Below are 26,121 nucleotides of genomic sequence, written 5' to 3'. Positions count from 1 at the left end.
GGAGATCCTTAAGCAAAACCCAGTCTCCAGGGTGTGAATGTTGAGGTCCCTTTATTGAGGAAGGTGGGTATCAGAATATTCCTGAAGGAGTTGGTCCCATGGAGTCTACTTGCTGGGGCATTCCTTACTCCAGTAACTGAGTTGATTACAGTCAAAACAGGGCTTAGTTCTCAGAGAAGAGCGTGGTCCTGGTGACTTCTTGCCTGAGCCGTTGGGTAACTCTAGTCTCTGAAAAGCTCCTCCTATAATAGTAGCCACAACTTGGAAAACCTCCTTCTGCTCTTGGGCCTGTTGTTGGTCCCATTCTCACTTTTCCTCTCTCAGTTATTAAAGACATTGAAGGTCAGGTTTAAAAGTTATGCTTGTGGAGTTTGAGGCAGCTTTTCAAGTTTTTGGAGTTTAAGCCAAATATCAGGGGTCGACTGGAAGACGAAGTGCATTGCTAAGATGGATTGTCCCTCCCTTGTGTCAGGATATAAGTTAATAAAGGGGTGAACGGCCTCAGTCATGAAAGGTAAAGGGCTGGATTTTCATACTGGATCTGAGTAATTTATAATGTCTTCTAACCCAGCAACCTCCCAAAGGTAGAACTGGTATACAGGTGGGGAGGAATTTTGGAACAGCTGGCCGGAACAAGTATGGCCGGAACAAGAGTAGTGGAGAAGGAGAAGAGGAAGAAGAAGGCAGAGAAGTAAGGGAAAGTGAAGACTGTAAGGTTGAAGGATTAGACAATAGCACCAAAAGATGGAGGCAATATGGAGGGGGAACAGGGGGAGCTGGAAGGGATACATCGTCCCGACCAGAGGAAGATGGTAGGAGAGATGTAGTGGTAAAAAGTAACATGCAGCAAGCAGAGAGAAGGTCTGGATGTTAAGCAAGCTCAAACAAAGCCTGAACATAGGGAACTTCAGACCACTTGCCAAGCTGGCAGCAATGAAGGTCTAGATGAAGAATGGTATTATGATTAAGAGACCCATTCTTGAGCCAAACCTCCTGGCCATCTAATTTATATTGTGGCCAGGCTGTATTGCAGTAGAAGACTAAACGTTTGGGTCAGAGGTTGGTAAGTCCCAAAATTTTCAAATTCTTAAGGAGACATCCCAATGGGGAGTCTTTAGGTGGGGCCAATTGGACGTTGTCCATGACAATAACCAGGAGAAAGAAAAGTAAAGGACTTTTCAAGGATGGTCACATATCAAAAGAAGAGATTCCAAGAGGGGCATCCCCGACTCAGACTACTAGATCTGACTAGACTGAGTCAGACTAAGATCTGGTCAGACATCGGGCATCCCCAAGATCTGTGTCAGACCAAAACCTAGAAACCTAGTGATCTGGCCAGAAAGTGAGAATCCCCAGGTTGTGACCCAGACCGCACTCCAGAGATCTTCCCCAAAGCCATGTGTCCCTGGGTCTGGGTGAAGACAGAAAGAGGTGGTTAGGAAGTGTCCTTCCAAGGCACCTCCTGAGAGTGGTAGACCTGGTAATTGGTTTTTCCATCCTAGGCCAAACACAAGCTCCCCTTGCACTGTCATTATGTATTAATTACTTTAATTTCTTTATTGTGTATCTGTGAGAGCTAGGATATTTCCCTTTGGGTTGCCTTTGTGTCCTCAGCTTGGAAGAATGTTTGGAATGTGATAGGTAGTCACTATAAAATGAACGAGTAATAAAGTCTAGAATTTTTATGTGAAAGGTAAATGTTTTATTTGGTGTCTTAAAACAGTCTATAAAAGGTCTAATTTTATTGTTTGTGCTTATGGTAGACATCTTTGTGGAATGTCTGCCCATTCACTACCATCCCCTTACTCATGGCAGAGTGTCATTGTGACCACAAGCATTTGCCATTGATGACTGGACAATTGCTGGAAACCAGACCCGAGCTGAGCCTATCAGAAATTCTACCTTGGGTATTTGGAATTAAAATCAAAGGGTCTCTGTGTGGCTATCTCTCTGTATCAATCTAGAAAGGCTACATTGTACTTCAGTACCAACAGCAACAATTTCAGAAGCTTTAAAAAACAAAGATTTGTTTCTTTTTCATTATATGTGTTATTGTGGTTTATATATGGTTTGTCCCCACAAAAATTCACATTGAAATTTGATACTCAATGTGATGGTATTGGGAGATGTTTGGGTCATAGGCAGATCCCGAATGAGTAAGTTGGTGCCATTTTGTGATAATGAGTGAATTCCTGCTCTCAGAGCCTGGACTAGTTCCCACAAGAGCAGGTTACTATAATGGGACATTCTTCCTCCTGTCTGGTCACTCTCTGCATGTGTCTGCTTCTCATTTGACCTGCTCCACCATACTATGATGCAGCACAAAAGCCCTCACCAGAAGCTGAGCAGATGCCCGCACCATGCCTCTTGATTTTCCCAGCCTGCAGATGATGTAAATAAACTTCTTTTCTTTACAAATTACCCAGTCTCAATTATTCTGTAATAGCAACACAAACATACCAAGACATGTGTTTACCACAGAGTAGAGATTAGATTCTGCAGTGACAGCTACTCAAGGATAGCTACAGCCTGTTGGGACTGATACTACCTTTAATGTTGATATCATCTTGCTAAAAGAAAAAAGTGAAGCTTTGGAGGATCTCCCACAAGTAATCATCTGCTCATCCTGGAAGTGACATACCATTTTTCCTCACAATTTATTGGCCAGAACTGCTCACATCCCCTCCTCCTCAACCCCTTCACCTAACTGTAGGGAAAGTCCCTCCTACCATGTGACTAGGAGGTAGAAAGTGGAAACTATTTAAACAGCACTAATGACTCCTCAATCTACAGAATAAATTGCATGAGCCATAAACAGTCATATTCTGTTCTGTGGATAAATGAATGATGAAACAGATGCCAAGACAGAAGTGAAGTCAAGGGATGGAGAGAGAATTCTGCCTGGGTTCCCAACTGTTTTACAGATCCCATTTCTACTTTGTACTGAGGTCAGGATGAATTCCTGCCATTGGAGTGGGAGATCAATAGTTCTGTGTGGGCTATGTGAACTTTGTGATGCCTATTTGACTTTCAAGTGGAGATGTTGGGTAGGTTGTTTGATCTACAAGTCTGGAACTCATGGGAGAGGTCTGGGCCAAAGATGTGGATTTGAGAGTTGTCTGTCTACAAATAGTATTTAAAGCTGTGTGACTGGACACAAACACCTAGGGGAAAAGTTTAGATAGAAAAGAGTGTCTTGGCTGGGTGCAGTGGCTCACGCCTGTAATCCTAGCACTCTGGGAGGCCGAGGCAGGTGGATCGCTCGAGGTCAGGAGTTCAAGACCAGCCTGAGCAAAAGCGAGACCCCGTCTCTACTAAAAATAGAAAGTAATTATCTGGCCAACTAAAAAATATATATAGAAAAAATTAGCCGGGCATGGTGGCGCATGCTTGTAGTCCCAGCTACTCGGGAGGCTGAGGCAGTAGGATCACTTGACCCCAGGAGTTTGAGGTTGCTGTGAGCTAGGCTGATGCCATGGCACTCACTCTAGCCTGGGCAACAAAGCGAGACTCTGTCTCAAAAAAAAAAAAAAAAAGTGTGTCTTCTGTGCCAGTTATGAGTCTGAAAAAAGGAAAAAAAGAAAAGAAAAGATAGGAAAGAGTGTCAAGGACAGTGCTCTAGAATACCAGGCAGCTAGGGTTAAAGGAGACAACGAATGAGAAGGAATGACAGAATTCTCTTTCACTAGATCTTCTGGCTGACTCATTGTCATTCAAGACTCAGCTCGGTTGCCTCCCTGTCAACTCAACTTGATTGAGCCACTTTCTTTCACATTGATATTTAATTTTATTATTTACTCTTTTTATTTATTATTTACTCTTTTTATTTCTTATTTACTGCATATATTCATTATCTGCTTGTCTTCCAAGAAAGCAAAGATCCTTCCTTCTGTTTTGTCGTTAGCACTCAAAACAATGCCCAGCACATAGTAAGCACTTGACACGTGTTTTTTGGAATAAAAGAATGAATGAATGCTGTGGTAAATACATATGTAAGGATTTTAACAGTCCTTATTTAAGGATTGGCATTGAACACAATTTTTAGGGCAATTCCTATCTTATTGGGAACTGGAAACCAATGTAGAAAGGCGGATACACAAGGTCCACAAGGCAGTTTTACCTGGAACATGTGCCAAATGGATTCTGTGGGCTGCACAGGGCACTCCACTCCACTACTTCAGTGGAGTCATTGATATGCAGGTTTACAGCATGTTTACCATGTATCAGACCATATTCTAGATCTAGGGAATACAAAGATGAGAGAAGGAAGTGGTATTTGTCCTCCAGGATTTCAGAGTCTGGTACTGGAGAAAGACAAATGAGCCTCCTAATAGAAGAATGCAAATGATTATACAGGAGTATAAAGGAGGACACCTCACCACACCTGAGGCATCAGAAAAAGCCATTTGAAAATAAATCTTGCATTATGTGTTGGAGGAAGGGGGAAGTGGGGTAGAGCCTGACTCTGCCAAGTGACCCTGGGCAAGTTACTTAATTTCTCTGTGCCTCATTTTACACTATGGATAAAATGAAGATAATAATACTGAGTGACCATAAGGTCTGGAAGGATAGATTTTTAAAAAAAAAAAAAAGATTGAACCCCCTTGGCTAATTTTTCTGGTACAGGCTCAATGAAATCTGACATATAAATAGCTTGAAGCAATGCACCACAGATGATATATGCAAGGATTGAAAGAAATGCTGCATAGTGAACCACACTCATTGGAATTTTGCATACACAAATTGAACTGTACATTAGTAATGAGGGATGACACCAAGGATGTATCTTGTAACATCACTGTAATATAATCAATCATGTATTATATGGTTCTATGTTAATACTGACTTCACTGGATTTCTGTGGGGATTAAAAACAAATGCACTCATTAAAAGCTGTTAGCACAGCCAGTGGCTTCTTTAAAACTCATTAAGCATTACCTGTTATATTTAGGAAGTAGAACTAACCAAAGAGAGGAGATGAAGAGGTACCAGTCTACTTCCATCAACTGGTCAGACAGCGGTGCCTATCACTGAGATGTTGCATACAAAAGGACCAAGGCTTCTTTACTACCTGAAACGAGTCATTGATGACTTGCCAGTCTTCTTGTCTGTTTCCCCTGACAATAAGACTATCATATTCACTATAGTGCATCGGTGTATCTTCGGACAGATATACACCTATTTTATATTATATATAGACACAAACACACCAGTTTGGGTGTGATAAGTTCAAAATATACCTCTGTAATAGACACTTTTAGCATTTTCCTAAAGTACCAGAGGTTGGCCATACTAATGCTAATAAACAAGGTCAACTGAGAATCCACTTCCTGTGTACGTGGGGAAGGAAAGAGGCACAACCAATAACGGAGGAAGAGGAAAAGTCTGCAGAGGAAAAAAAGAGGGAGAAACGGAGAATAAATGAAAGAAAACGGAAGCTGGGCGCATATCAAGAATGACAATAAGAGGCAAATAAAGTTCAAATGAAAGAGAAAGGAGAACCCCTCTATCCTCTGGGCGGTCTCACTGGATCCAGACCACAGGTCTCAAGCCTGGGTCAGAAATCTCCAAGTCTCCAGCGCGCCGCGCACCCTAAACGCGTCAGCTTCCCAGAGCAGCGTGCGACTCAGTGTGGTGACGTCACCAGGAGGCAGGACTTCCGGTCCCGGAGGCGCCTTCCCAGGATCCACAAGAAAGGCCGGCCTGTAAGTAGGCAGACAGATAAGGCACTGATGAACCCGTCCTGGGTGACTGCCGGAGGAGGACAGGCGGGCAGGCACGCGGGATCTGGAGCCCATTCCTTTCTATGGCTCTCCGTAGAGCCCCCGCTGCCCTTGGCCCGATGGCCCTTAGCCGTAGAAACAACCGTGCTGCGACAGCTCGGGAGTTGAGAGCCTCTGGGCAGTCGCTCCCCTGAGCGCGGGGCCGCACCATTTGTCCCGCTAATGCTGCTCTCACCTCTGGGGAGTCTTCTGGCGGTCCCTTTGGGGAGGAGGGTCCAGAACGTTGGGCAAACGTCTGGGAAGAAGTGACTAAGATGGGTCAAAGTCCAGGTTTGGAATGTACCTTACAGCAGGCGTCTAGTGCACTCCACTTTTCATTCACCTTTAAGGTGGGACTCTTATTTACAAATGTCTTACTTCGCAAGTTGTTACTAGACACCTGCTTCGTGTTCTGTGTGCCAAACACCGGGAGACTATGGTTCACCATCTGAACCCATATTTCTTAGTCATTTTAGTTCTAAGAGCAAATCCCTGTGGAGAAAGAGATATATGACTAAAAGAAACCCAGAAAAATCTCCAGCATGTTTATTCACAAATTTTTCTCTTTTAAAACTTCTTTCTGTAAGTAGGAGTGTCTCCATTGGGTGTTTCCCCATTTTTCCACCTAAACGTGAAAAGCCTGCACACCTTCTAAGGCTTCTCTTGACAGCATGTGGGATTTTAGAGGACAATCAAAGTGCCCCTCTAAAATTTCATATTTTAATATTTTGCATTTTGATAATTAAAGCCGTCAGACTGGGTGACTTTGATAAAAGATTGATCCCCTTTCAGCATTTTCTCATTTGCAGTATTACCGTAAAATATTTAGAATTAAGCACTTAATTCCAAGGTCTACTTTAAGTATACTTTAATCAAAGGGAAGTTAGTATGTTATTTTTAATGATGTTTAACATATGTAAGTAGGGTAGTCTGTGCAAATTTGTGAAATTCCTGTGATGTCCAGAAGCAGAAAGCTGCATTTTGGCACATTTAAAACTGTGTGTGTGTGTGTGTGTGTGTGTGTGTGTGTGTGTGTGTGTAATTACAGTAAAGTTTTATGTAACAGTGGGTAACTTAGAGGCAGCAAAGGGGTGGTCAAAAAAAATTTTGCCTTTTTCAAGTAAACATAAGTCAGGAAGTTCATCATGGGTGTATGTGTGCTTTAGTTTTTATATTTTCTCTGCAGTAGTGATGGATTTTCTGTTCATCATGTAAGCTCTATTTTCTGGCCCAGTTGCACAGGTTTGAGAAGAATCTCACTGGGATTAGTAATGTAGTCATTCAAGTAGCAAATACCCAAATAGCAAAACTAGAGGAATTGCAAAAGTTGCAAAAAATTTGCAAAATTGCTAGTTTTGTGACCACTTAACAAACAGGAACAAAGATAACTGCACAGAGTCTTCATGTAACACATCATACTCATTTCTGTGTGAACTTGCTCCTACACTATTTTGCAATTCATTCTTTGGATATTTTAGTATTCCATATGATTTCAAAGTAATATGTGACTGGAAAAATAATGGAACAGGAGTCAGAAGACTATAGAACTGATTTTATGATTTAAATTTTTTACCTTGAACAAAGAATGTAAAAATCTTTGACCTTCAATTTCTCATTCTATTAATTGCACTGCCTACTTTGAAGACCTTGTCATAGTCAGAGGAGAAAGGATGGGAGTGTACTTTGCAAATGAAAAGAACTACAGAAAAGGGTGGTTTTGTTGTGAGTGGCAATACGATCATCAAGTCAAGATATAGAAAACAATTACTTGCTCCAACATGTTATTCTGGAGAAAGATAGGATGGATATAAATTTAATAGTTACAGCAGACTAAAAGAGATTTTGTTCATGAATCTATATTATGTATTGACTGTAAAACATAAAGTGTGTGATTTTTAATTCTTTTAAATTTGAGTTTGTTTTATAACTGAGAATATGGCGTAATGTTGACAAATGTTCCATGGATGCTTGAAAAGAATGTGTCTTCTGCTGTTGTTGGGTACAGTATTCTATACTTGTTGATTATGTCCTATTAATTGATGGTGATGTTCTGTTCTTCTGTATTTTGTTGATTGTCTGTCTAGTAGTTCTTTTTGTTGCTGAGAGTTCCAGCTATAATTAGGGATTTTTCTGTTTCTCCTTTTAGCTTTCTTGGTTTTGACTTTATGTATTTTGAATATCTATTTGGTGCATGTATGTTTAGGATGTTTTCTTAATGAATTGATCCTTTTATCTTTGTCCAGTAATTTTCTTTGCTCCGCAGTCTAGTTTATCTGATGGTATTATAGTCATATCTACTTTAAAAAAAAAGTTTGCATGATATATCATTTCTATCCTTTTATTTTCAACCTACTAATGTCATGTTTGAAGTGAATTTCCTGTATACAGTATGTATATTTGAGTCTTAAATAACACTATTCTGCCTATCCTGTATTTTAACTGGTATATTTAGATCATTTACATTTAAAGTAATTACTGATATGTTAGGGCTTAAGTCAGCCATTTTATTATTGGTTTTCTTTTTATTTCCTCTGTTTTTCATTTCTATTTCTCTTTTCTTGCCTCCCCATAAGTTACTTGAATATTTTTAGAATTCTGTTTGACTTAATTATAGTGTTTTTGAGTATATACTGCTTAGTATACTTTTTTAGTAGTTGCTCTAGGTATAACAGTATGTATAACTTATCCCCCAGCTTACTTGTATTGACTTTTACCACTTCAGGTGAAGTGTAGAAACCTTACTTCCACGTAGGTCCTTTTACCCTTTCTGCCTCTTCCATATAATTGTCTTATTTCCTCTATATACATTGAACACCATATCAGATGTTGTTATAACTTTCATTTCAGTCAATAACTGTCATTGTAAAAACTCATGAGGTAAAGAATAGTTCCTTATATTTACCACTACTTTTATCCATTCCATTGTTCCTTTACTGAAGTTAAACCTCATTCGATCATCATTTCCTTTCTGTTTGGAGAACTTCCTTTAGGATAACTTCCTAAAGATGTGTCTGTTAGTGACAAATTATTTTAGTTTTCCTTTATCTGAGGATGTCTTTTTTCCCCTTCATTCCTGAAGGATGTTTTTGTCTGATATGAAATTTAGGCTTGACAGTTCTTTTCTTCAACCTTTGAAAAATGATGTGCCATTTCTGTCTGGCCTCAATGATTTCCGATTAGAAATACACTGACATTTAAATTACTGTTCCCTTTATAGATAATGTGATTTCTCTCTGGCTGCTTTTAAGATTTTTTTCTTTGTTTTTAGTTTTCTGAAGTTTGATTATGTTTCTTGTATTTCTTTGGATTTCCAACTTGAGGTTTTCTCAGCTTCTTGACTATGTAAATTTGTGTCTTTTGAAAATTTCAGAAGTTTTCAGCTATTATTTCTTTAAATATTTTTTTCTGCTCCCACTTTCTCTTCTTCCTCTGGAACTCTGACTGTATAATTGCTAGATCATTTGTTATTGTCCTATAAGTCCCTGAGGCCTTGTTCATTTTTTTCATCTGTTTCCCTCTGTTGTTCAGATTGAGTAATTTCTATTGATCTATTCTTCAAGTTCGTTGATCCTGTTCTCTGTCAATTCTATTCTACTATTAAGCCCACGTGGCAAGTTTTTTGTTTCAGTTGTTATTTTTTCACCTTTGTATTTGGTTCTTACTTTTTAAAGCATTTTATTCTTCAAGGAGAGCTACTATAAATATCTATGCAATTTTGGGGGTAAAATTAATGACAGTTTTAGATGATTTATATATGTAAACTAATCATGTTACTCAAGATTTTAAACCTCTGCAAAGTTATCTTTGTAATTAGCAGATACAGAATAAACAGACGGAAATTTTCTCTCCTTTCTTGTTCCAGGTAATTCCTTGTTAGAGACCCTAATAAAAGGGAAATGGGCAAGGAAATTAAGAAGAGTATTTAGACCTTGGTAAATTGAAAATTGTGGTGTCTCACTAGTAGGTACAGTGAGAATTTTGAGACTCTAGGAAAAAAGGAACCAGGAATCAAAGATGAAATTACAAATTTATATTTGTTCATTAAAACTTTTAAAGGAGTTTTGTGAAATAGTTTCAGATTTAAAAAGCTCCTTTCCATTCCCCTTTTTTCCCTTGAATAATTCTGATGATTTTAAATAGGACAGGTAACTTTCAGTGACCACACTTGCGATTTAGGTAATATTGACTTCTAGAGTTTATCCATTTCATTCCTCCTCTTCCATATAATTAAAAATGAACCATGGACCCAATTGCCAGGTTCACTGACAGTGTAGCATTGTGATTAATAAGCTTTTTCCTAGTAAATTTGAAAAGTTAATACATGAAAAAGAATGTATTTTAATTCAGTGGGAGAAAAGATGGTTTCTAGCACAAGTAGCTCTCCTTTATTCTGTTAATGTCATAAGTTAAATTGATTAAATTTTGAATATTTAAACAACCTTTCATTTCTGGTATACACATAGTTTTGTTGTCATGTATTACCATTTTCTATATCACTTGGTCTGCTAATATTTTGAATAGATTTTTGCATCTATGTTCATGAGAAATTGGCCTGCAATTTTCCTTTCTTATGATATCTTTGTCAGTTACTGATATCAGGATTTGCTGGCTACATAAAGTTGGGAAGTGGTCCCCTATTTTTCTATTCTCTGGACAACTCTCTTTTAAAATTGGTATTGTTTCTTCCTTAAATGTTGACTCCTTCATCTGGACAGAAATTATGACTTCAGTGTCTTTAATCGGTATAGTTCTATTCTTCTACTCTTTTTGTATCTGTTTTTCTTAGAATTTGCCCATGTCAAATTTCTTGACATAAATTACTTTATATTATTCTTTTATCATTTTTTGATGTCTGTAGAATCTGGAGTGATATCTTTTTTTCACTTCTGATATTAGTTATTTGTGCCCTCTCTCTCCTTCATGAGTCTTTTCAGGGGGTTACTTATTTATAGGTCTTTTCAAAGAGCAAACTGTTGGCAATCTTCTCTAATATAAATTTTTCATCCTATACCATTAATTTCTACTCTTTATTATCTTTTTTCTATTTTCTTTATAAATCTTCATATGTTTTTCTAATTTCTTAAGCTAAATGGTTAAATCCTTTATTCCCAGTCTTTTTTCCTAATATATACATTTCAGAACTTTAAATTTTGCTGCATTCATTTCTATCTATATTCCATACATTTTGATATGTTGTATTTTCTATTCTCTATTCCTTCTATGCTTTCTGCTCATTTTTATATTAATTATGTTTTTATTTCCTCTTTTATTAACTTCTTGTTAACCATTCTTATACAATTATTTTAGTAGTTACTGACTTTTTAAACAGATTTTTAAAAAAAATTTCTCTGGCTTTTCTAGTTGTTCTTTATGGAAGGTTATATGGAAACAAGCTAATCTGATGTTGCTAAAGCAAATTGAAACTTCATTCTAATGTACATTTCAAACCACCCATTTAATGTATACAGATCACTAGCATGTTAATGTTTGTTGCTAGAACACTGTAATAAAAAAAGATTTGAAATAAATCTAATGTTGACATTTTTATTTATATGTCTGTTTTTCTTATGTTTTGATATCAATTACTCATTGTGTACTCTTCCCTAGGCCTTTAAAAATTAAATCTGCACTTGGCCAGTCACCAAATATTTTAAAAGTGGTGTAATACCAGGAATAGCACTAATTAATTGCCAGTCAAAGATCAGACACATGCAAAGTATATGCTCTGCTGTGTCATAGGTACACAGTGCACAAAGTTGTCCGCATTTGATAATATTATGTATAAAGTTTGGCATGTGGGGAAGTTTTAGACTCTTCTTATTCACCTTATGTGTGTGATAAATAATGCAAGTTATTATTAGATATTGTTAGTGCTTTAACTTTGAAAGAATAGTGCTTTAACTTTGAAAGAAACTATCTTACTACCTTTTTTCAAGTTTAATGTAGTTTAATTGAAGACTATCTGGACATTGCGATATAAGCTTTTAAAAAACTTTTATTTGCAGTTCTTACATGAATAAAGCAAAATTCTAAGTAGACAAAATAAAATGCAGACATTATTTGGATGCTGAAGCTGAATAAGATGCATTTATAACTCCATTTATAAACACATAAGATGTATTTATAAAAATATATCCAAAAACATATTTTTACTCATCAGTATAGCCTTATTGTTCTTATTGGCTGGCTTTATAATAAATAAATATTATAAGTATTTAAATATATACATATAATATTTATTTAATATAAAGTATATGAATTTAAATATGTAAATATATAGTAAATAAATCAGCCAGTGTCTAGCACATAAATATTTATATTATAAATACTATAATAAATAATTCATAATAAATAAATATTTTAAATTTGAACCTCCAAAATGGTCAAATGCTCCTTTCTGTTTTAAATATGGTCCAGGTTTAGATTTAAATGGAAAAAATCTCTTACTTAGTAAAATTTACCCATTAATGTAAGCAATGAACATCTATATTTAGGAAAACAGATTTGCCTAAGTTGTACAAATTATATCCACACTTGGTTTCTATCCAGTCTAAGTCTTGCTGCTTGTCAAAAATGATTTCACTGAAGATTGCTTATAGGCCGGGGCTGAAGTTGTGTCATCACCTTTTCATAATATATAGTTACATCATGTTGTCTTTTGTTAATCTGGCACTTGTTTGCAGAACTTGAATTACCTTGGATTTTTAGGTAAGAAAGAGTTTGAATTCTTGTACCCCAAGTTTTCTTTTGCTTCTTTTACATGGCTATGTGAGATTCAGAAATACAAAATGAAGTAAAATAAAAGATGCTTTTTAAATACGTGTGTTAACTCCATGTTTCTCAGTTGTATTTTGTCTGAGGTGTTAGAGTTGCAGTTACTTTTTGTTTTCCAATCTTTATAGACCATGCTTGAGTTTCGTATCTATTTGAGTTCTTATTAATTTTGTTGCTAATCAAACTCCCAAGATGCCATTTACTTGAAGTTAAGTATTTATGAGTTGAAAGTATTTAATAATTTTATAGTTAATAGCTTTGAATTCTCTTCTGGTGAAAGTATTAAGTTTAACCAATGTCTTCTCGGTCAGTGCTCTAATATTGTGTTTAACAGCTAAATCTAATATTGTTTCTAACACGTTATAAATGTCAGAACCTTTATAAATATATTGTGTTTTGTGGTAGTTTTGGAGACTGTGCTACAGTGACATTTATTAGTGGACTAAAAATACATAAGAAGTGATACTTTATTTAGTCAATATGTTTTGAAAGGAGAGAGGTCCCCACTTTTTAAGTGAGGATTTTTCATTTTTCTAAGTTTTCTTATTTAAGAAAATCAGTTTTGGACTTTGGTTAAACATGGAGGTTACAATATATATGTTTATTTCTTCTTCCTCCCTAAATTCACTAAGTTGACAGTATAAGTAATAAAGGCATAAATGAAGAATAGAGGAGGCAGCATAACATCAGACTAGTGAAGTGAAATGTTAGAAATGTTAGAAAGCAAATGGATAAATTATAACCAGCTTAGCAGAGCAGAGCAGTTTTGTTGGAACATAATATTTGATCATTATACTGAACTACAATTTATTTAATCATTCCCTACTGTTGAGTCATATATAAAATTTTTAGTGTCTGTATAATGGTTTGGTATCATTAACCACTCATCCATTAATAACCATTTAGTTTCCTCAGCTTTTCACTGTTATAAATAGCATTCCATGTATCAGTCTTAAAAGAAGAATTTTGGATTTTTTCTTAGAATTGATTCCCTAAAATGACTAAATCAGAGTTTATGCCTTTTGTGGATAGTTGACCCATGCTGCCAGATTGCTTTCCAAAGACCATTTTCCTTATTACCGTCAATGTGTGGAATTTGTCGTTTTAGTACATCCTAGCAAGCATTGCATTTGCCTTGAGATGTTCAATCTGGGGAGGAACAGGTTGTGCTTGCAGTGAATTTCTTGGCTGTGGTGCTGTGGGAGAATGTGGTATGACACGAATATTGAGTTTTACCTGGTAAATCTTAGCTGGCTACCTTTACCACTGCCACCTTATGATAAAGACAGGTACTATGAGTTTAGAAGAAGAGATAATTTCCTTTATTTACTTGGGGTGCTCAAGGAAGGCTTCATGAAGGAAGTACAATTTGAGCTGAGTTCTAAAGGTGGGAAAGATTTATAGACAAAAACTTGCATAGATAAGATACATGAGAGCTCTATCAGTTTGCATCAAATCAGGAGACAGAAACCACACTGTAACTTAAATGATTATTTTAACATAAAGAATTATCAGGTTATGATATGAGAAAAACTATAAAGTTACTATATAAAAAGAACTCTAAAAGGTACCCTAGAGCTGAGGTAAAGTACCCAAGGAAGGATAAAATTGATATGAGGGTTCAGACCTCATTGAAGGTGTGGTTGCAGCCCATTGAATGATAGAGAAATTTGCCAAGTTGCCTGGGTCAAAGCTGGTACACTCACTGTGTCAGCAGGTGAACCAGGACTGGTGGAAGAGCTTGCGGAGGGAATCAGGGCACTGCTACAGGTACAGGGGAGTCCTGGATGGAGCACATAGTGTCTGTGTTGGGGGGGGGCCCAGTAACAGCCCTTGGGGTGCAGGTGAGTTGAGGCTGGAAGGTGAGTACAGAGGGAGTTGGAGCACCACTTTAGATACTTGCTGGAATTGGAAGTTGGAGAGGCCTCAGTATGCAGCAATCTAGAGCACTGCTGTGAACAGCCTGGGGCAAGGGAGTTCCAGGCCACTGTGTGGGACGAAGGCCAGTTGGCTTGCTAGCCTGGCATGTGCATGTAGGCTGAGGAGAGGGTACAGGGTGTAGCCATTTGGTCTGGGGCTCCTGGCTGCAATGTTGCTGCCGCCTGAACAGAAAGCTGGAGAAAGAAAGCATGCAGCAGCTAGCCAAATGCTGGAGACAGCTATACCCTGTAGGCCCTTAGCACTAGAGGAGTGTTTCTCTATCTTGGCATTATTGACCTTTGGGGATGGATAATTATTTGTTGTGGGGGCCTGTCCTGGGCATTGTAGGATGCTTAGCTGCATCCTCGGCCTCTAGTCACTCTATGCCAGTGGTTCTCTGAAGTTGTGACAATGAAAAATAGCTCCAGATATTATTATATGTCCTTTTGCAGGGAAGTCATCACCAGTTGTAAATCACTACAATAAAGAAATCTCCCAGCAGCAGAGCAGGGGGCAGGGGAGGTGGGGAGAATATAAGCTCCAGAAACCTCCTGAGAAAACTCTCTCCTGCAAAGTCTCTTCAGTGTACTCTACTGACAGAGCTTAATATTACATCTGCTGGTAAGGGCAAAATATTTTAAATTCCCAGATCCACTTTTCCAGAGAAGCAAATGGAGGATGAGTTTGGAATGGAGAGGCAATAAATTGATAACTGCACAAAGGGGGAAAGCATTCTGGAAGTCATTGGGGGATAAAATATGAGCAAAATTTTAGGAGCAAAAAAGCATAGGGACACTAAGGAAATGCGAGGGCAAGACAGACTAGAGTGCAAGGTCAGTGTAAAGTGATAAGAGGAGAAAAACTAGAAGGGCACTTCTAGTCTTCACCCTAGGCTTTGAGTGAGTGGAGGGTAATAAAAGAGGAAGATGGAAAGACAGTGAAGGTTTGAGATTTGGTGCTGCCCATAGACAGGAAGACTGAGGCAGAGGGAGGAGTGATAGAAATAGTTTGGGCCAACATTTTTGCACATACTTAGATTATTCTGAAAATTGTTCATTATGTTATCTCATATCCTGGTTTTTTTCCATCTACCCCTTTCATAATTTAATAATGCAGTACTTTAATAATATTAGGTTAAGTCTGAAATGTCCAGTTTCCTTAAGTATTGTTCAACCCTTGATAACTCTGACACTTCTTCTTTTATTTTTATTGTGAAAGTACATCCTCAGTCTTTCAGACATGGTTTGGCTTGTGATTATCTTTGAAATCTTTTTTTAGAGTAATTTTTGTGAAACCATGGATAAGTCAAAAATTCATGTTATTTTCGAATATGAATTCTGTCTTGGAGTGAATACAGCAGAGACAGCTCCAAATATCAACAAAGTGTTTGGGAAGGATGTAGCTAATGAATGGATAGTACATCAATGGTTTGAGAAGTTCCATTCTGGTGATTTTAGTCTTGCAAATGAGCCACTCGAGTGACCTGAGACCAGCGTGGATAATGATGAGCTGAACATCGTAGTGGAAGTGAATCCATCTCAACCTATGTGTGAATTAACAGCAAGGTTTGACATTACTAGTCCAACAATATTGGACCATTGGAAACAAATCGACAAGGTAAAGAAGCTGGATAGATGGGTTCCACATGAATTAAATGAGCATCAGAAGAGAAATTGTCTGGAAGCTTGCCTTTTTTTTGCTGTCACAACAGAAAAAAATGAACCATTTCTATACCATATTGTTACATGTGATGAAAATGGATTCTTTTTGACAGTCGCAAGCACTGGGCACAATGATTGGATAAAGATGAAGTGCTGAAACACCACCCAAAACCAAATATTCATCTCAAAAATCTATTGGTGTCTGTTTGGTAATCTGTTACTGGTATTATCCACTACAGCTTCATGAAACCTGATCAATCGATTACAGTGGAGGTCTTCTGCAACCAATTGGACAAACTGATGAGGATGCTTGCAATTAAGTAGCTGAGGCCAATCCTCTTGCAAGACAATGCTCAACCACATGTCGCACAGACAACACTGCTCAAAACTACAGAGGCTGGACTTGGAAACTCTCTGTCATCCACCAATTTCACCAGACCTTGCATCAAGTCACTACCACTTCTTCCAGGCTTTGGACCACTTACTGCAAGGAAAAATATTAAATTCTCAACAAACTGTGCAAAACGTCTTTCATGATTTCATTGACACTTGCTCTCCAGGCTTCTTTGCTGCTGGCTTAAACAGGCTACCATTAAAATGGCAAAACTGTTGATAGTTCAGGCACATACTTTGATCAATCGCGCTGCTGCTTCTTTGAGATATTGATAACTTATATAAATTAAACCTTTGATTCAAAAATCAGACGTTTCATATTTAATGACCTAATACATGAAAATACGCTTATAGAATTTAGGACAGGAGAGGAGTAATAAAAGAAGGAAATAAAAGACCATATGGAGGTCACTGTCCCCCTTACTGTTCTGCTGGGGAGAATGCAGGGGCAGACCATAACCTCTGCACTTTTCCACCAGTCTTCACCAGGTGAAGATAGGGAGAACCGTCTCAGTAACACACAGAGCTGAAAGAGAATTTCAGCAGAAGGAAAGTAAAAGTTATCCACGGCCATTGTTGATTTAGACAGGAGAGGAGAACTATGGAGAAGGCTAATCTGATTTGATTCAAACCCCTCTATAGTCTTTTATTTTGCTAAAGATGTGTCTCCCTGTTTCTAACTACTATTACGGTTTGTTTTAGTTTGTTTTTCAGTCTTTTAGTCCAGAATAGCCAAATAGTGTTATATCTCCCGTATGTCTTTGTGGCATTTCCTTCAAGGTATATTGAAATTTGCCCTTTTTTATTGTCTTTGGCTCAAGTTTTACATTTTACTGACTCTTCATACTGCTTTTCCCCCTTTATTTAGAAATGGAGTCACAACTCAAGGAAGACATTCCGGTGCATGAGGAATTCATTTTGTGTGGTGGAAGCGAAACCCAGGTGCTAAAATGTGGGCCTTGGACTAACCTCTTTGATGATCAAAGTGCCAACAGGCCTAAATTGCTTATTTTTATTCTTCCTGGTAAGTATGAAAGTCTGGATGAGGAGACTTTACACAGATTCTTATAACTATGTCTGATTTTAAAAATACTATTATGGGTTAATTATAGAGAATTTGGTAAATATAGAAAACCTTATAAAAGGGAAAAAAATCACATGACCCATTGGTAACAACCACCTTTGATATTTTGATGGCTGGGCTTTTTTTTTCTTCTATGCATTTATATTATGTTTATTTTGTTGGCTGTTATATATATGTATATGTCACAATTGGAAGTATACCATATATACAGTTTTGTAATGTGCTTTTTATAAAATTTCTTAATATTTAGAACTTTATCAAGGTTTCTGACAGTTTCCTAAACTTTTTTCTGCCTCATTTCAAGATGACTATATGTTTATTTTAGAACATTTATTTATTCTGAGAGTTGGCAACTGGGTCACTTGTGACTTTTGCTAGATCACTGTCAGTAGAATGTTGGGGTAGATGCTTGTTTGCAGATTTGAAGTTACTTTTTAAGTTGTGAGGTTGGACATATATGTTTATAATCCATTTGGGGTTCTTCTGTGAACTCCCAGTTTGAAACTCTTGCCCATTTTTCAATTGTTATCCAGGTTTTTCTTAATGATTTGTAAAAGCTTTTTATTTTAAAGTAAAATTGTTTTGTCTCTCATACATAGCAAGAATTGTTCCTGGTTTGTCTTTTAACATCATTTACAATGTTCACTTGGTTATGCATTTCACTGTATTTCTACCCTACAGATGTATTAGATTGACTCTTTTTGAAAAGATAATCTATTTTTTCTTTCTCTGAAGCAAACCCATGTCAAAAATACCTTCTGTATACACACAAGATAAATCTGCCTGTATTTTTTGGTGGTCTTCTCCCCCAAAAGATCAAACTGTACCTCTGTTTGCAACATAAGTACTTGTGATAAGTGACAAGAAAACAGTAGACTCCTTAAAGTTCTCTTTGTGCGTGCTTCTTACACTGTTTTGGCTGGCCTGTTTTAGTTTTCATGCAGTGTGATAACTGAGCATGATCAAATCTTGAGGTCCCTTCTAGGCAGTGTTAATGATTTTAGGCTTTATCTGGATAACAATGGGAAGCCACTGAGGAGTATTTAAATGGGGTACTTCAGTGACTAATTGAAGTTTGAAGCTGTCTCTCTCTGGATACTCTGAAGAATTCAGAGGAGAGTGTGAGGAGAAATAGACCTTCCTTTTCCAATCTGCACATCATCTTATGTGGGTTTATTGCTTTGATTAATCTAAGGCCTGTGTTTCTTTTCTTAGGTAACCCAGGTTTTCCCACCTTCTATGTGCCATTTGCAAAGGCTTTATATTCTTTGACAAACAGACGCTTTCCAGTTTGGATTATCAGTCATGCTGGGCATGCCATGGCCCCCAAAGACAAGAAGATTCTTACAACATCAGAGGGTATGTCCTTGTTAACATCTGCTTTCTTTTACAGTGAGTGGATGTTCATGTTTCTAGAAAGCCTGCTAAGGTTAACAGTTACATCAGTGGAAACCTCTGCTTGTGGCATTAGGTACATGGTGCCATATTTTGGTAATTTTAAGGTTTTTAGAAACATTTTAACTCTTCTGCAGGTGATTGTCTATAGAATTTGGATAGATCAAACAATCTATGACTTACCTTCTTTGTTTACCAATTAGGGATCAACTTTTTGTTTTTTGATCACGTTATTTTTCCAGAGTTGTAGTAGGAGGAATGGTGGAAAAAAAGTATTGTAAGACATGCTCTTTACTCTAAAGAAGTTTTCTTTCTCATGTTTAGGGAATAATTAAGTGACAGACTCTGGCCTGCTGATCATGTAGATACCTAAGAAGTAAACAAAGGAGAAAACACAGTGTGGGTTAGAAAAGACTGTGTGGAGTAGGGTTTCTTAGTTTGGGCCACTATAGCAGAATACCATAGACTAAGTAGCTTATAAACAATAGAAATGTCTTTCTCATGGTTTCTCGAGACTGGGAAGTCCAATATCAAGGGACTGGCAAATTTGGTGTCTGATAAGGACCTAATTCATACATGGCATTCTTCTTTCTTTTTTTTTTTTTTTTGAGACAGAGTCTCACTTTGTTGCCTGGGCTAGAGTGAGTGCCGTGGCGTCAGCCTAGCTCACAGCAACCTCAAACTCCTGGGCTTAAGCAATCCGACTGCCTCAGCCTCCCGAGTAGCTGGGACTACAGGCATGCGCCACCATGCCCGGCTAATTTTTTCTACACATATTTTTAGTTGTCCAGATAATTTTTATTTCTATTTTTAGTAGAGATGAGGTCTTGCTCAGGCTGGTCTCAAACTCCTGACCTCGAGCGATCCACCTGCCTCGGCCTCCCAGAGGGCTAGGATTACAGGCGTGAGCCACCCCGCCCGGTCGCATTCTTCTTTCCGTGTCCTCTCATGGTGGAGAGAGGAAGTAAGCTCTCTTGGGACTCTTATAAGGGCATTAGTACCATTCATGAGGGCTGCACCCTCATGACCCCATCCAATTCTAATTACCTCCCAAAGACCCTACCTCGTAATACCATCACATTTGGAGGTGGGATTTCAACATAAGAATTTTAGGGGGTTACAGGCATTTAGGCCGTAACAGGGAGATTTGACAGTTGAGTAGGATTTGGATTTGTAGGGTGGAGGAGAGTACAGAGGTATAACAGGTAGAAGGAGTAGCATAGAAGGGAGCGAGATTTGGTGGGCATGTTACTGCTCTACAGGGCCAGTTTGAGAGGACGTTGAAAGCTGGGAAGAGAGCCAGGACTCCGTGTGGTACACTGCTGGATAGCTTTTAAATGGTGGATGTAATGCATATTTTAATTTATGGGAATTCTAGCATGTTCACACTTCTAAAATATAAAAAATGAGAGAGAAAAAGAAAAACATAACTTAAATTCTCTACAGTCATTCTATTCAAGGGCATTCTATCCTAAGAGGTCCCCCTTAGTTAATCTGAGGTGAGAGAGGGTGGCTGTGGCTTCATTGCCTAGTTTGCTCCTGGTTCTTGAATGTTTCTCCTGTAGTGTAAGCATCTTTTTATACTTACTGACCTTCTAAGTTTTAAAGATATAGTATTATAAAGTTACATTTGTACGCTTTGTTATTATATATTCATGATTCTTTTAGACATTGATGTACAAGTTTGAATATACAAAAGCCTGTACTCTATGAATGATCTAAGTAAATGATATTCAAGGCTAGTTTTGATTACGTTTATTTTTAACTGTGTATTCTGACTTCAGCCTCTGGCCATCATATCGGATATAATGTTTTTGTTTCTATTTTAAAATTTGAATATAGTGACAGTAAATATGATTTCATATGTGAACTCTTCTGAACACCCTCTAAAGAAGATTAGTTTATTAATTTATTATTAATGTGGGTAAATGTTCCATGTCAGATAAACAATATCAATTTATCTAGTTTTATCTACTTTTTAACCTTATATTTTAGAGCTGACTTTTTAGCACCAGGGAGTAATGTACAATTTATTTATTTTCAAAATGGATTGGCTTTCTTTATTGTATTTTTATATTAAAAAGTTATATATGCTTAGTATCTAAAAATTAAGACAATATGGAAAGCTGTGAATAAAAAAGTAAAAAAATTCATTGTTCTATAATTTAAGAGTTGAAAAGGAATGCTAAAACTTCATAATGTTTTGTTTTAATTATGCTTAAACATTTTCAACCCCAAGTCAAACATTAACACCGTGGCCCTGCAGATGAGAGTTTCCAGTGCCTTTAATACTTTGTGCAATAGCTCTGGGGTTTTCTCCAGGCTGAAGTAAGCATCTGGAACTATAGCATGAAGGAGTATATTTTTGTGCGTTTTTTTACCCCTATGACAATGTCATGATGAAGTGTGTACCTTAAACCATAGTAAAACAGTTACATTTGAATGTTTAGGTTTTTTTCCCCACAACATTTATTTTCTTCTTACAACCTATTCAGAAATTTTAGTTGGTATATGTTATGCACCAAGAAAATATTTAGTATAGAATGATTTTAAAAGCAAATGTGGACTTCCAGTTTTAGCTCTGACATGTAAAGCTTAGAATTCGTCACTTCTGTCCACACAACATGAAAAAACTGAACAAACTGAAAATCATGGTTTTTCTTAGACCTATCAGAGAATTGAGGTTGCAGGACAAACTGCCACCCAAGATCTGGAGAGAAAGGGGAATACAGTGAGGATCAGCTTACCTGAAGCAGAAGACACTAGAGCCATAGCCGGTAGCATACATAAATGGTCGTTTTGATGGACTGCTGCAGGTGAAGTGCAGACTACTTTGAGAGTGAGAAACTTCTGCAAGCTTTGTTTTGGGGACTACCCCATTTTCATCAGTATTACCTCCAGGAACCCCATCAGGTTCTTTTGTGAAAATCTGTGAAAAATCTCCTAGAGTTTTTGTCAGGGGTAGAAGAAAAGTAACTATTTTGTAGTATACCCGAAGCATTCTTAATAACAAAGGCCTACTTTTCAAGGGAAAAAGACCACCAGAGCCTTATCTAACCTGGGGGAAGGGCAGTTAGCCAACTCCAGCCTCCTTCTAGCCTTCCAGTCTCACATACTTGAGGAAGAAAAAAAGGTGACAAACACTTTAGAACAGCGGTCCTCAACCTTTTTGGCACCAGGGACTGGTTTCATGTAAAATAATTTTTCCGTGGGACAGGTGTGGGGGTGAGAGGGGGGGAAGGGATGCGAGTGGTGGGAGTGGCTATAAATACAGATGAAGCTTAGCTAGCTCATCTGCTGCCCACTTCCTTCTGTGTGGCCTGGTTCCTAACAGGCCACAGACCAGTGCTGGTCTGTGGCCCAGGGGTTGGGGACCGCAGCTTTAGAAGATGACAGCACTGAGACTCAGGCCCACTGAAAGACTGAGATTTAATCAAAAGGTTATAAGAAGCTTTCCTCCCCCATAATTTAGTACCATATCAACAGGTCTCCAGTATAGTAAAAGTGGATCACAACTATAAGAGCTGCAAGACACAAACCCTGCTTAAATACTTTGTAGGGAAAACCAAAGATAACAGGGAAGAAAAAAACAAGGACACTACAGGAAACTGAAGCATCTAGCACCTATAGGTACAGCAAACATTAAAAACAGCCCAGCTTCTAGCCACATTAACATAAAGCCTCACACTAAGGGTCTGTTTACCTCAGTTCCTATTACCCAATAACATCACGTTCAGCTTTAAACAAAAAAATCATAAGGCATTGTTAAAGGCAAGAAAAAACAGTCTAAAGAGACAAAGCAAGCATTAGAGCCAGATTCAGATATATGCTTATTACTGATTTTGGAATCATTAGATAGCAATTTAAAATAACTGTGATTATTATGTGGAGGACTCTAATGGAAAAAGTAGCATGCAAGAACAGATGGGTAATGCAAGCAGACAATCGGAAACTCTTAAGAAACAAGCAAAAGGAAATAGTAGAAAATACTGTAACAAAAATGAAAAATGCCTTCAAGAGGCTCACCAGTAGTCTGGACACAGCTGAGAAAAGAATCATTGAGTTTAAAAATAGATCAATAGACATTTTTCAAACTGAAATGCAAAGAGGAAAAAAAAATAATAGTAGAAAAGAGTAGAATATCCAAGAACTGGGACAATTTAAAAAGATATAACATGTGTGTAATTAGAATACCAGATGGAGAAGAAAGAGAGAATGGAGCAGAAATAGTTGAAGTACTTACTGAATTACTTAATGCCAGACACAAAACACAGCTCTTGGAAGCTCAGAGAATACTAGGGTAAGAAAATACTAAAAGTCTATACCTAAGTGTGTCATATTTACATTGCAGGAAACCAAAGACAAAGAGAAAATCTTGAAAGAGGGCAGGAAAAAGAACACCTTATCTAGAGAAGAACAAAGATGAAAATTACAGGGAACTTTTTGTCAGAAACCATTCAAGCAAGAAGAGAATGGAGTGAAATATTTAGTGTTCAAAGAAAAATACTACCAACCTAAATTTCTATATCTAGTGAAATTATCCTTCGAAAGGAGAGGCAAAATAAAGACTTTTTCAGACAAACAAATGCTGAGGAAATTTGTTGCCGTAGACCTGCCATGCAAGAAATATTAAAAGAAGTTCTTTAGGGAAAAAGAAAATGATAGAGGTCAGAAATTCAACTCTGTATAAAGAAAGGAAAAGCTTGGGAGAAGGAATAAATAAAGATTAAAAAAAAGTTTAGTTTTCTTATTCTAAATTAATCTGATAGCTGTTCAAAGTAATAAAAGTAACAATGTACTGGCTGATTATAATATTTGGATAAGTGAAATGAATGCCAGCAATGTTACAAGAAATGAAAGAGGGGAATTGTGAATATTCAGTATAATGTACCTGGACTAAAGGTGAAGTGATGTAACATTACTTAAAATGGATTTAGATTAAGTATATGTGGCAAATTTTAGGGAAAATACTAAAAAAAAAAAAAATTTAAGAACTATAATTAATAATAAGAAGAGAGAAAATAGGATCATATAAAATATTTAATTAAAGCTAAAAAAAGTAGAAGAGAGAAAGATAAAAAAGAAACAAAGAACAAGTGTAACAAATAGAAAACATTTATAAACATGATAGATATTAATTCAACTATATCAGTAATCCCTTTAAATGTGAATAGTGTAAATACACCAATTAAAAGACATAGACTATTAGAGTGGATTAAAAGAAGATCTAACTGTACATTGTCTACAAGAAACCCACTTTAAATGTAAAGATGTGGATAGATGACAAGTACAGGTTTGTCCAAAGATATATCACAGTAGCACTAATCAAAAGAAAGCTAGAATAGCTATTTTAATTTTAGACCAAGTGGACTTCAAAACCAGGAAAATGTCAGGGATAAAGAGGGACATTACATAATGTTAACAGGATCAGTTCTACAAGGAAATATAACAGTCCCACATGTACCGAACAACAGAGGTCAAAATGCCTGAGGCAAAACTGATGGACTGTAAGGTGAAATAGACAAATCTATTACAACTGGAAATTTCAACACTCTTTTTTTTGTAATTGATAGATCCAGCAAACAGAAAGCCAATAATGATATAGTTGAACTGAATAGTACCGTCAATCAACTTGATCAAATTGACATTTATAGAGGACTTAATCCAACAACAGCAGAATACATATTCTTCTCAAGCTTACATGGAACATTCACCAAGATAGACCACATTCTGGGCCATAAAACACACCTGAACAAACTTAAAAGAGTATAAATCATACAAAGTATGCTCTTAGACCACAATGGAATTAAACTAGAAATCAACAACAAAAACATACCTAAGAAATCTCAGATATTTAGAAATCAAACAACACACTTCTAAATAACACATGGGTCAATGAAGGTTCAAGAGTAATTTAAAAATATTTTGAACTAAAGAGTGTGAAAACAACTTATAAAAATTTGTGAGATATAGCAAAAGTAGTGCTTAGAAGGAAATTTATAGCATTGACTGCATATATTATAAAAGAAGGAAGATCCAAAATCAGTAATCTAATCTTCCACCTTAGGAAGCTAGATAAAGAAGGACCATTTAAGCCTAAATCAAACAAAAGAAAAGAAATGGTAAAAATGAAAACACAAATCTATGAAGTTGAGAACAAGGAGTCAGTTGAAAAAAATCAACAAAACCAAAAGCTATTTCTTTGAAAAGACCAATAAAGTTAATAAACTTATAGCCAGGGTAACACAGGGGGATAAAAGAAAAGACACAAATTACCAATATCAGAAATGAAAGAAGAGTCAGCACTACTGATTTTATAGATATTAAAAGGACAATAAACTTAGATGAAATGGACCAATTTCTTGAAAGACACAAACTCCCAAAAGTCATATAGGAAAAATAATCTGTATAGGCCTATATATATATGAAAGAAATTGAACCATGAAAGCTGGATGAGGATCATACAAGAAAAGAAATTACAGGCTAATATTCCTAATGAACACAGATGCAGAAGTTCTCAATAGATTGCTAGCAGACTGAGTTCAACATCGTGTTAAAAAGATCATAATCAAGTGGGATTTATCCCTGTGATGCAAGAATGATCAGCATATGCAAATCACTAAATGTCATACCACATTAAACAGAATAAATGAAAAAAAATCATATAATCTTCTCAATAGATGCAAAACAACAGTTGACAAGATTTAACATTTTTTCATTATTAAAAACTTTCAACGAGTTTGGTATGGAAGAAATGTATTTCAACATAAGAAAGGCCATATATGACAAGCTCACAACTAACATCATATTCAACAGTGACAATTTGAAAGCTTTTCCTCTAAGATCAGGGTGCCCATGCTCACGACTTTTATTCAACATAGTACTGGAAGTCCTAGCCAGAGTGGTTAGGCAAGAGAAAGAAATCAAAGGCATCTAAACTAGAAAGGAACAAGTTAAAATGTCTGTGTTTGCAGATGATATGATCTTGTATTAAATATGTAGAAAAGACTTAATGACTCCACCAAAAATCTGTGAGAACTAATAAATGAATTCAGTAAACTTGCAGGATACAAAATCAACATATAAAAATCAGTTGCATTTCTATACACTAAAAATAAAGCACATTTACAGC

General features: G+C 36.8%; 1 protein-coding gene across 1 annotated transcript in view; it reads left to right on the top strand.

The window, feature by feature from the left end:
* Positions 1-5,650: 5,650 nt before the first annotated feature.
* LDAH (lipid droplet associated hydrolase) overlaps positions 5,651-26,121 on the top strand; it is a 106,447-nt gene continuing 85,976 nt past the window's right edge. The window contains exons 1-3 of the mRNA XM_045549122.1: positions 5,651-5,705; positions 17,379-17,534; positions 18,810-18,953. Coding sequence (XP_045405078.1) covers positions 17,381-17,534; positions 18,810-18,953 — 298 coding nt within the window. The 5' untranslated portion in view covers positions 5,651-5,705; positions 17,379-17,380. The remainder of the gene's footprint in view (positions 5,706-17,378; positions 17,535-18,809; positions 18,954-26,121) is intronic.

Source organism: Lemur catta, chromosome 4 (assembly GCF_020740605.2).
Source record: "Lemur catta isolate mLemCat1 chromosome 4, mLemCat1.pri, whole genome shotgun sequence".
Lineage (NCBI taxonomy): Eukaryota > Metazoa > Chordata > Mammalia > Primates > Lemuridae > Lemur > Lemur catta.
Note: the sequence above shows the minus strand (reverse complement) of the source record. Positions and strands in the feature narration are given on the sequence as shown.